Source organism: Motacilla alba, chromosome Z, assembly GCF_015832195.1.
Source record: "Motacilla alba alba isolate MOTALB_02 chromosome Z, Motacilla_alba_V1.0_pri, whole genome shotgun sequence".
Lineage (NCBI taxonomy): Eukaryota > Metazoa > Chordata > Aves > Passeriformes > Motacillidae > Motacilla > Motacilla alba.
Window position 1 is genome coordinate 12,041,772 of NC_052046.1, and position 12,556 is coordinate 12,054,327.

General features: G+C 39.4%; 1 protein-coding gene across 2 annotated transcripts in view; it reads right to left on the reverse strand.

Annotated features, from left to right (window-relative positions):
• The window catches only part of NUP155 (nucleoporin 155), a 30,598-nt gene extending 18,380 nt beyond the window's left edge, over window positions 1–12,218 (reverse strand). Inside the window, exons 1-14 of one of the 2 annotated variants that reach the window (XM_038123914.1) lie at window positions 11,978–12,218; window positions 10,794–10,931; window positions 10,377–10,473; window positions 9,246–9,316; window positions 8,191–8,283; window positions 7,263–7,429; window positions 6,721–6,826; window positions 4,684–4,757; window positions 4,291–4,382; window positions 4,067–4,164; window positions 3,830–3,982; window positions 3,442–3,542; window positions 1,880–2,050; window positions 738–848 (exon numbers count right to left, since the gene is read on the reverse strand). In XM_038123914.1, the coding sequence (XP_037979842.1) occupies window positions 738–848; window positions 1,880–2,050; window positions 3,442–3,542; window positions 3,830–3,982; window positions 4,067–4,164; window positions 4,291–4,382; window positions 4,684–4,757; window positions 6,721–6,826; window positions 7,263–7,429; window positions 8,191–8,283; window positions 9,246–9,316; window positions 10,377–10,473; window positions 10,794–10,931; window positions 11,978–12,113 (1,608 nt within the window). In that variant the 5' untranslated portion in view covers window positions 12,114–12,218. The remainder of the gene's footprint in view (window positions 1–737; window positions 849–1,879; window positions 2,051–3,441; window positions 3,543–3,829; window positions 3,983–4,066; window positions 4,165–4,290; window positions 4,383–4,683; window positions 4,758–6,720; window positions 6,827–7,262; window positions 7,430–8,190; window positions 8,284–9,245; window positions 9,317–10,376; window positions 10,474–10,793; window positions 10,932–11,977) is intronic. The other variant, XM_038123915.1, reaches the window with a different exon arrangement.
• Between the last annotated feature and the right edge of the window lie 338 nt (window positions 12,219–12,556).

Sequence of the window (12,556 nt, forward strand, 5' to 3'; positions counted from 1 at the left end):
CCTAGCAAGTTATTCCACTGTATTAGGTAAGATTTTGCTATACAGTTTTTGCAAACTCAGTGCTACAGCTGGTAGGGAACAATCTCCATACCTGACATTTAAATATGACTAAGATTCATGCAATTTCTACAAACACTAAGATATAAATTACAATTGTGTTTGAAGAAAAAACACTTGTAAAAATCAGTGTTTGCATATTCTAGTAAGCTGTTACAATACCAATTATGTCCTTTCCAAACACAAAAGAATAGATTGCAGTGAACACTCACTACAGATGATACACAATACTAGTCATATTAAAATTGTAATCCACAATAACCAAGCTTCTGCTTGTTTCTTGTTTATCTTAAGCTGCTAATAAAGAAGAATACCCAGACCAACTACACACATTTCTACTGGCCTTCAAAATATAAAAATCCCTTGTAATGGTAGGAATTCAACTATTTTAGAAACTCTTCCTCTCCTGCTCTTAGATGAACTTCTTTCTAAACTAAGAAGTGCATTACACTTCTACATACAAGACATAGGAATTTCAGGGAAAGTGAATTACATATTTGGTTTTAAATATCATAAAAGGAGAAATTATTTCTCTATATGATATAGCTTTATGTAGACAAAAGAATAAGAAAAATTTCCCAATCACTTTAATTGGTAAATGAAACATTGACCAGAAGGTTCCAGCAACGACGAAAAGGTGACAAGTCTTCCATTTTTCATAACACATTGAAAGCTCTTACCTGATGCAACTTGAAAAATCTCTCAATCTCCTCTCCATCTCCACCTGTATTGCTCACAAGCAGATTCCGCAGCTGATCAACAGGTCTGAGTTTATGAAACATAACGCTTCCCTAAAAGTAAGGCAAAGCAAGTTAGGATAAAATTGTCTTCACTCTGTTTCATCACAACGCAGCCATCTCCATGACATTTATCTTCGGCATTCTGAGTCTTCCTCCACTGCAGCACTGGATAAAAATGCACTTGGTGTCCAAAGCCCAGTTCCCAATCACTAGTGATGCAAGGAAAGGCAGGCAAGTACTGCAATGGTTACAAACTCTCCATAAACTGGGTTAATTTTGCTATTCTTAGCGTAACACAAAGCACAGAATTACATTCTGCATAAGCAAGTATATGCAGAAAAGAAAGGCTTTGTGTGTCTTGCAAATCCTGAAAACTGCCTGAAAGAAAAATGCTTGAAGAATTCAAGGCATGGTAAGACTTCACAGTAATCACCTTCCCTGCATTCAAACTAACTAACTACTGGAAAGGACCCAATTAATGCCCTTAACAAAACAGCTGCTATTAAACAAATGCAGCTTGTAGGTCTATAGTTTGCAAGACATTAATACTTAAACACTATTTTAAATAGCCTATGTCAAGATACTGAGTGCCAAAAATATTGTTAAATATAATCAAAATGTAATCAAGTTCACTTTCCTTTCTTTTCTTATTGTTTCCTAAAACCCTCTCAAAAAAACTTTTCTGGGACTTTTTCTATGACAAATAAGAAATTACTAATTCAAATTTCAATTGCCAACAATATTTTCTTGAACTATTTTTCTGGGCAGACAGTGACTATTTCAATTTCACATAATCAAGAGCATAATCAAGGCTAAAGGAACTTACCAAATTTGTATCTGCAAGGATTTCTGGAGAGCAACAAAAACTATTAATACACTGTATAAAAAAAGTTAATCTAGAACCTTTGAGTAAATTTAAAATAGGCACAGACAGTTCCAGCAATCTTCTTCCTGATTCCTTTTCATGTTCAAAATATAATCCTTAAAACATATCTAAAATGAATAATGTACACGTTTAGATTAAAAGTCTCATTTCATACTTAATTCTTCTGGTAACCTATGTCAAGAAAAGTAATACTCACTTGGGCTGAAAGCAGAACAAACTTCTTAGGTGGCAGCATGTGTTGCTGCACAACAACAGGTGAATCAGTAATGGGAATAACGTCTTTATTTAGTGGTGTTACAATCTTCTGAACTTTAAATTCATCGATAGCAGAAAGAGCCCAGGAATGTCCATCAACACGGGTCGTCATCTGAAAAACAGATAGATATTATCCACAGTTTGGTAGCAGAAATGGGTTTTGCACATCCATGGTGGTATTTTACTATTTACCATTTAAAATTACACAGAACGGAATCTGCTCCTCACACAAAGGAACCCAACAAAAATAAGTTCTTGTACTGTCTAACAAAGTTACCCCCAAATTTACAGCTATATATACACCACTGCTTTTAGGAGAAAGAAAATAATATATTGCTTCTTTTGGGGGACCGGGATATTGTTTTACATTTAAATGTAAAATAACTTCCAAAGTGAGGCTGCTACAATATAAGCAGCAACCATCTACGAACTACTTTAGAAGTAAGTATTGTAGGCATCGTGAATTTAAAAGATTTCTTTAAAAAAATCAAAAAAAGCTGCAACTGAATTAAAAAGGTTTACAAGACCTTTGCAGTTGTCAGCAGTACTTCAAATATAACTCAGGAACAGACATATACTAGTGAAGACATTCCAGAAAATTATGTATGCTAACCAGAAAGAATTGCTGCTTGAGAACAGGCTGCAGTTTTCTTTGGGAAACCTAAATGTTGCTGTCAGATGCCTTGGGAAAAAAGAGGTTGGCACTTGGGATATTCATATCTAAGTTTTTGCAGGAAGGGATCTGAAACAACTATAAAGTTCCTTTTTAAGTTATTAAACAGCAGATTAATCAAAACCTGACTTTGAAGCTTTTAACTTGAATAATCCCTTATTCACTCCAACTCTGCTATTTCTTTAGTAACACTGTTTTTGACATGTCACGCCTCTACCTCAGCAGAAGACCTGAAATGTCTTTCAGAAATGAAATATATGTTTTCCCTGAACTGACACATAAGGCAACTAACCCCCTCCAAACTTCTCTTACAAACCCACTTACATAACGATCAGGAAAATGAAAGTCAGAAATCGTCCCACCATGAAATAATGCAGACATTAATCATGTGTGGATTTCAACGAAGATATGGCATGTAAGTTTAAATAAGGAATCACAAAGTTTCTAGCATCTATTTTTTAAACAACCTTTATCAAATTTTATACTGATCAACACCATTATGGACCGAGGCCATGTTTTTCTGTGCTTGTGCACAATATGCAGCATTGCTACAGACAACAGTATTCTCAAACATATTAATTAGAAGTCAAGTCTTAGAAGTTAGGGCAATTGCTTTTGACAAAAAAATTGCATCAAGCTAGAAAAGTATGCTTGAACTAGGAATCCCTACTAAGAGAGGCTCGTTCAGCTTTGTAGAGTTTCCAAACTTCTCATGAAATTTTCTGTCACCTACTGATTTCTTGCAGACAGTATGATTCAGGCACCTGTTATTAGGAAAGAAAACATAATACCTAGATTTCATCAAAATCATGAAGAAGTCTGCTTTATACCTGTGTTTCCATCATTGGCTTTTGGAAAGGGAAAGAATCATGATTGACACACCACAGGATGTCATTATCTTCATTTTCTGAAGCTGCCATCAGCAGGACCCCTAGCAAGAATAGTAATAGTAAGTCCATATTAGAAGCAATCATTGTGCATTAAATGCAAACTCACTAATTCATTCTTAAGTTAGCAAAACTGAATCTTTAAGTCATTATCATACAATCTGAACAGCAACTTATATCTCCTGGATTTGTATGTCATATGGTACTTCAAAAGGTCACTTTTAACACCATTTGCCATCTAAAAGGTAAAATAGGTGTTTATAGGGCTCAAAGTAATAGTGACTGTCACACACAAAAAATAATCTCATTTGAGCCATGTTCCACTGCCTACCTTTGCTATAAAGAGCTCTGTGAACCTTTGCAGGCTTCTCTACATTTGAAGAAGCTGAAAATCCAGGTGGCAAACGGACATGGACCAAAGTTAACATGGAAGGACGAGCTGTTGGATGTTTAAATTGTGACGTACTAAAATATAGTCGGACACCTGAACAAAAGACAAGAAAGGTCACAAACTGTGCAGATACCATTTACCAGTTTAAGTAAAGTGTAATTAGCATTGCTTTTTTACCTGCATGTGTGATTGCTAGTAGTTGACAGTCTATGGATTCAGAATTTTCAATCACTGCTATTTGAATAATAGGCTTAAATACAGAACGATCAATTGTTCTGAAAAATAAAACAAAAAACCCAATACATTTTTAATCCAAAGAAACATGCAAATTCTTTAAGATTGTATTGTGAAACTATGGGTCTTAAAGGAAGCCTCTTACATTGTAACTGTCATGAACATACCTGGCAATGCTCCCTGCAGCAGAAACAATAGCATTTTGTGAAAGAGAAGTAACTCTGGTCATTCCTTGACCATCTTGTCCCAAATCATAAACCTGCAATTCAATAACACAGCTTAGTGATTTATGAATGAATTAATAAATTCAGCCTCACCAAACAAGAAGTAACTCAAGCTATATTTTTCTTTTCTACTCATGCTTCCATAGAATTGAGGCTACTCTTTCCTCAGAAAAGAAGTTTTTCGAATCTTCAGCAAGCACATTGCTACAAAAAGATAACACGAGTAAGGGCCTGAAATAGCTACAGAGAATTCCCATGTATTGAGGTAAACTTACAGAGGTACTTGTACATTATCACACACATTAATAACAGACCAAAGAGTCATAAGTCACATACTTGCAGGACTCCTTTTTCTGAGCGAGTGTACAAGATATTTCGAGAGTTGTCAATGGCAATTTGAACTACAGGATCTGCAGGAAGAGGCAAAAAAAGGAGAACCAGCAAATCAACACCGGACTTGGGTAAGGAAGTTTAGGACAGAATCTCTATAAAATAATGAATTGTAAGTTTACAAAAACTGCGCTTTCATACAGGACTGCTGCTGTAAGATTCAAAACAGTGATCAACTAACACAACTGCTAGTAAACAAGTAACAAAAAAAATCCCAGAGAAAAAATACTGTAATGTCAAAATAATTTTTCACTTAACAGTGAAAGAAGGCAAGATTATTCACCTATACATTTTCCATGTTCATGGTGATACCACTAAGCACCTATTAATTTTGTGCTACATATCACTCACTTTAGTTAGAAATGTCAAAGAAATGTCAATTTTTTCGGGCTTTGCTATCTACATCCTGAACTAAACACACAATCTATCTCGATTTTACAGAATCACTAGGTTGGAAGAGACCTTCAAGATCGAGTCCATCCCATGCCCTAAAACCTCAACTAAACCACAGCACTGAGTGCCACATCCAGTCTTTTTTTAAACACATCCAGAGATGGTGACTCCACCACCTCTCCAGGCAGACCATTCCAGTACTTCATCATTCTTTCCATAAAAACTTCTTCCTAACATCCAACTCTTGGCGCAGCTTAAGACTGTGTCTGCTCGTTCTGTCAGTTGCTGCCTGGAGAAAGAGACCAACGCCCACCTGACTACAACCACCTTTCAGGAAGTTGTAGAGAGTGATAAGGTCACCTCTCTGAGTTTCCTTTTCTCCAGGCTAAACACCCCCAGCTTCCTCAGTCGTTCCTCACAGGGTTTGTGTTCCCAGCCCCTCACCAGCCTCATTGCTCTCCTCTGGACGTGCTCAAGAGTCTCAATGTTCTTCCCAAACTGAGGGGCCCAGAACTGGACACAGCACTCAAGGTGTGGCCTCACCAGTGCCGAGTACAGGGGGAGAATGACCTCCCTGCTCCTGCTGGCCACACTGTTCCTAATATAGGCCAGGATGCCATTGGCCTTCTTGGCCACCAGGGCACACTGCTGGCTCACGTTCAGTCAGCTGTTGACCAGTAACCCCAGGTCCCTTTCTGCCTGGGCACTGTCCAGTCACACCATCCCCAGCCTATAGAGTTGCAGGGGGATATTTTGGCCACAATGCAGGACTCAGCACTTGGACAGAATAAACTTCATCCTACTGGACTCTGCCCATCCATTCAACCATTCCAGGTCTCTTTGCAGAGCCCTCCTACCTTTCAACAGATCAACATATGCTCCCAGCTTGGAGTCATCTGCAAATATACTGATGAAAGGCTCAATACCCTCATCCATGTCATCAATAAAAATACTGAACAGGACTGGCCCTGGTACAGAGCCCTGAGGGACACCACTGGTGACTGGCTGCCAGCTGGACGCAGCACACTTCTCTGGGCCTGGCCATCCAGCCAGTTCCTAATCCAGCGAAGAGTGCTCCTGTCCAAGCCATGGGCTGCCAGCTTTGCCAAGAGTGTGCTGTGGGAGACAGTGTCAAAGGACTTGCTGAAGTCCAAACAGACAACATCCACCACCTTTCCTGAATCCACCAGGCAGGTCACCTGGTCATAAAAGGAGGTTGGTCAATCATGACCTACCCCTCCTAAACCCATGCTGGCTGGGTCTGATACCCTGGCCATCCTGTAAGTGCTGCATGATCACACTCAACATAAACTGTTCCATCACCTTACCACGTACTGAGGTCAGGCTAACTGGCCTATAATTACCAAGATTCTCCTTCCCACCCTTTTTGTGAATAGGCATAACATTGGCCAGTTTCCAATCATCTGGAACCTTTGTGCAATTCTTCTATAATAATGAACCACTCTAAGTATCATTGACAATAACTAAGTACTCCGAGTAAGCAAAATATTCAGACTGACTTCTTGGTAGCATTATTTAAAAGGTTACATTAAATTATCAGCTAATAAGAACTTTAATATCAGTACTTACCATCCTCTGAGAATGTGAACTGTAGCAATGAAGGAATAAGAAAAGACAGCGCACTCTTCGAATGATTAATTTTTCTACAGCGCTGGCTAAACCAGCCTGCTTCAGCCTACAATTTAAAACAAATACAGCATTGAAAGAAAAAGCAGAACAAAAACCAAACTAGGAGCGATATTAAAAGTCATTCAAAGGATGAGTATGAAAACAAGTAAAGATCTAACTCAAACTTTGATTTAATTGAACAAGTATGTGTTATTCAATGGAAAGAAATCAGTGATCATTAAAACGAACATTTTCCATAAAAAGCACGTGCAGATAATGCAATTTGAATTTTTAAAGTTGACCAAAACAGCACTGCTACTCCCCACACAAGCACTACTTCTTCAAAGAAAATGCATCTACCCTAAGCTGTTGTGCAACCAAGACATGCAACACAATTGCAGAAGAAAAGAGACTGCAAACTTGACATGTTTTAGAACTATTACTGCTGAGATCCCATAACAGTGAAACAATGAAAAAAGTCTGTGTGTAAAAACAACAGTCACCTGGTATGCCACTTCATACAAGCAGCCATCTTTTCCTGCCAGGAAGATCCTCCCATTATCAGTGGATGTGATTGCCAGGATGTAGGTGTTGTCAGTAGGGAGCGAATACAGAGGATCTGGTAGCAGCTGCATTCCTCCAGACATGCTGTCATTGAGTGATCCTGTACCTTCAGTAAACAAAAAACCATAAATCCTCTCTTTAGTTTTTAAGCTGTTTTAATAAATACTACAGGTCTGTGATAAGAAACATTTCAGAAACCATAAAAAAATTACAGAAAATTTCATAGTTATGAAAATATTCTTGAACAGCTTTTGTCCAATGTGAACTGCAGAGTAATAAATCCATTCTAAGTAGGTTTCCAAGGAAGGAAACACAATGTTTTGTATTTCTATAGACTGTTCTCTCCTCTAAATCATACCAAGTCCAAAACACAGGTTTCTACCTGTTTTCTCTTTCACATTGACACATTATTAAAAAAAAAAAAGGAGTATGGTTCTCTCACTTTCATCAAACAATTTTTTTCTCTCAGTACATATGGCATAAAAACATGCTATCAGGTTCTCAATTTTTGTGGTTGGAATACAAATGCTAACAAAGTTAATGAACTCCATTCACAGTTTCAAGATTCATGCACCTATCTTCTCTCTCTCTCCAACACACTGTTTAATTAACAGGAGCACCTGTTTCAAAAGCTTTTTTTACATTAAATAGGTGAGTAACAAAACTCAATGCTTCTCATGCAGTCCAGCAAGCATATACATCATAAAAATTATCTTCCCTGCTTGTAACGTGATTTAAAGATTTAAAAACGAGCAAGGCACTTGGCACATGGGGTTTTTAAATTTTTTTGAATGACTACTAATAAAACTGCCATGTACAAATACACATGGTAAATAACACTGGGAATAGGGGAGAAGAGCATATTACCTGATTGTATATTAGAACAATGAAGCCCTAAAATCACAATATCCACAGGAGTAGCCAGAACAAGTAAGTGTCGTACATGAGGCTGGAAGATACCTAAAAAAAAAAAAGAAAATCTTAATTTGCACCCTGCTTCTCTGATCACAATGATGTAAGCAAACAGATGTGTTGGAAAGCCTCATCTACTGATTAGACTGAACAGTCACATGTTGAGCCTAATGATCTGTGGAATTTTGGAATTAGAAAGGAGTATCAGCCAGCAGCTCGACTTCCATTCCATGAAATACAGGACCTTTAAAACAAAATTTCTCTTACCAACATGCTTCTTTTAAACTCAACCCATTTGCCAATTCAACTTTGACCTTAATGTTATCTTAGCAGTAGATACTGAAATAACTGGGAGGGCTAGAAACCAGAATCTCATGGAAATTATCACTTGAGTATGTAAATTTAGAAACAGTACAAATGTTAAAAAAAAATTGACAAAAAAAAATGCAAGCTTACCAGTGAAAATAATTGTTAAACTATACATTATTTTTGGCTCATAATTAATTTTTAATGTTTCTAAAATAAAAAAAAAGCCCCATATAGTCTGTGGGTACATATATATATATATATATATATATATATACACTATACATATACACTATATATATATATATATATATATATATATATATATATATATATATATATACACACTATATATATATATATATATATATATATACACACACACACACAGAAACCACAGATTTACACATACCATAGAATCATTGAGGCTGGAAAAGACCTTCAAGACCCCTGAATCCAACCTTGAGACCGAATACTACCATGTCAATTAAACCATAAGCACCAAGTGCCACATCCATGCATTAAATTCATATGCATGTTAATATCTATGCATATATAAAACCCAAAACCATATTCTGGCTTTTATATTACCTTACACTCCATTATTTGTATAAAATTCAAATGCATATGCACATAAAGACTGAAAAAAATACACAGAAGGTTCAGTACTGTCCAATTCTAATCTCTGTCATAATATTCCTTACCTGCCTTTGGCTTTACAAGGCCCACTGCAAGAATAGTTTCACTGAGGCCATCAAAATAAGCCAGATCTCCTCTGTCAATAAATATAAAAAAAAATGCATGAAATTTGTCATATAATATCACATAATAACAAAGTAAATAAAATAAATATATATTTAAAAATTATTAATTGCAACACTCTGAAGCCATCTACATCTTTTACTTTAGTGAAAACAGGACATTTGAGTTGCTTGAAGCTCCTACAGTTGATTTTCAAAGCAAATCCAACTGCAGTATTTTGTGTTTTCGGATTTTGTTAATTCATACAGTCTACTCTGAATTACACAATGCAGCATCTGCAATACTGATTAACATCAAGAGAAGGAAATCACATAGGATCTTTTTTCCCCATGAAAATTATCTGATGCAAGAATTCCCAACTTCTTACCCACTATCTACCACTAACACCACGAGTGCTGTTTTCTTTGGGGAATGTATTTCATACGCTCTGACACAATGTAAATGTATAGATAGAAGCTATTCAGAACTTTGGTTTTTTTAGGAAATGCAACAATATGTACAAAGCAATTCTTACTACACAAAGGCCTACTATGTGGGCAAATAAAGATGCAAACTATAAACTGATCAATGTCGTTTCAAAATGTACTCAACTTATTTTCAGGGTTATGCATCCATAAAATAAGCAAGGATGGAGAGTTTCAATTATAATACTTCAAAATACTAATGCCCTATTACTTACCATTGTGGGAATGACTTGTCACTGCACATGCATCTCACTACTTACTATATCTACCTATAAAAATTAGGCAATTAGAGGGATTTTTATCTACTTTTTCAGCACAAGGTCCTTGCATAAGAAGAGCAGTAACTTTAGGATATTAGATATGTCTGACCCAAAGCAAATACACTTTCCTTTCTCTCACCTGCAGATGATTTGGCAGCAATATTACTAACTCTTACAGATCATTATATGCTTACTATTCAGAAGTTTCAGTAAAACCTGAAAGGAATTAAGATCAGTTAAACCGAACAGCACACCTCCATGCTTCCAGTTAACAATCTCCCACTGCTCCAGTTGCTTACTTCTGGTATGATACCAATAGAACAATATCAGGAATGCATCCTCTACGTACCCATCCTCATAGTTCCACATAAAGATGTCACTGTCAATGGTCAGCCAAGCTCTGCTTATCTCTGGAAATACACCCATCATACAATTGCACTGCATATCTGAAGCAGTGCTGATGTAAGGATTAAATGCATTTTGGGTAGCAACGGCAAAATCCTCTTCAAAGCATTTTAAAAAAATCATTAAAATATAGTATTACAAAAACTGCATACTTCTATTCTTCATTTAGAAACTATTTCCACCAACAACTCTATGCAAATGCGCCTTGTTACCACTTAAGAGTGTTATTAAGGGAACCCAAACAACAGTAAAGTTTTTTGCTGGAAGTCTGACAAAAAGACTGGGGAAGAGAAATATGGAGGAAAGCTGTTTCTACTATTACTTCTCACACAATCTAGGACATTTGTTTACATAAGGATACGTCCAAACTGCTCCACTAGCTCTGGTGGAAGTGGGACTCGGCGGACTGAGCTGATTTCCGGAAGATTGGGTATTGACAGCAAACCTGGTCCTTGTAAAGGATAATCCATATCTGACATACCAGACACAGTAGGGCTACCTACAAGTAAGAACAAAAAAAAAAAAAAAAAAAACCAAAAAACAAAAACAAAATCAAATGCCTTGAAGCTGCAGAGACTTCAAACATCTAAGTATCTCTACTCACAAGATACACGTGGACAGAGGTTTCTGTAGGGGCAAAACCACAAACAATAAATCCAAGTCTCAATGAGATAAGAGCAAACAGATTTTCAAACAAATTCTTATAATAACTCACCTGGACTCCAGCCTACTCTTTACCCCTTTTTTCTGTGATACCCTGCAGTGCTTTTTTCATTGTGTGGCCAGACATTCACATGAACAAGCCAGAAGCATATTCCTTCACCTAGGAAGGCTCCCTGTACTTCCAGGACCGACTTAAAACACCTATATATATTCACTGTTTTATGCGCTGTGTATCCACAACGCTGCCAGAGCGGCTACACTGTGGCCATGCCATCAATGCCCAACAGAACGCAGATGCTCTTTGTTTACATCCAGCCACCTCTGGATATATACGACTAGAATGCCTCTTCGGAGCCCACTTTGCCAGCCAGTCAGCACTGCGAGGAAGAAAATGCTGCCTCCACGTGTTAAGGAGAACAAAACGAATTTTTGGTGGGAGGAAGTACATCTTATACCACAAGCATGACACAAAGCTGCAGACAAAAAAGAAAGTGTGGCTTAAGAGAGCTTTCCAGGCTGCGTACAACTTAGGCATCGTGGTGGGCACATGGCTACCGTAAAAGCCTTCTGCACGGAACTTCCCAACAGGAAGAATGGAAAATTAGAGCCGTTTCCGTCACCTTTCAGAGGGACAGAAGGCACCTGACGCCCAGCCCTCCCACTCTCCTACAGCGCTCACATCCACAACTCTCACCCGCGCACTGAAGCGGACACAGCACGGCCCCAACCCACCCCGCGACCGAGACGCCTCCTCACACCCGGCCCCAGTCCCTGAGCCGGGCCCACAGACCGCACGCGTGTCCAGCCGGGCCGTGCCGGCCGAGCCCGCCCCGCGGCGAGGCCCGGGGCCGCAGGGACCCCGAGCGGGCGCACCTCACTCACCTGGCGCCGGCACCGCCAGCAGCTCCGACAAGTCCGGGTAGCAGCGGTCGTCCTGGATCTGCCGGTCGATGATGCGGCCGGCGATCTCCAGCGCCTCCTGCGCAGCGGGCGCGGCCGGGCTCGTGGCGGCTGGCATCGCGACGGAGGCGGCGGCGGCGACAGAAGGACGGCGGCGACACGGCGATGGCGGGGCCGCGCTCTCGCGCCGCTCCACCGCCCGCCCAATCCCGGCAGGACCCGCGCGCCGGGCCGCTTCCGGCGGCGGGAAACGGGGAGCGGAAGGGAAGGGAAGGGAAGGGAAGGGAAGGGAAGGGAAGGGAAGGGAAGGGAAGGGAAGGGAAGGGAAGGGAAGGGAAGGGACGGGAAGGGACGGGACAGGCGGCGGGCAGCGCCTCCGGGGAGGGGAGGTGGTCGCTGCCAGAGAGGATCAGTGCAAGAGCCGACCAAGAGGGGACCTCATCAATGTGCTTAAATGTCTAAAGAGGGGGGAAGGGGTGCCAAGACGATGAACCAGGCTCTGGTCGGTGGCGTTGAGCAGGAGGGGAAGAAGCAATGGGCAGAAACTAATGCACAGGAAGT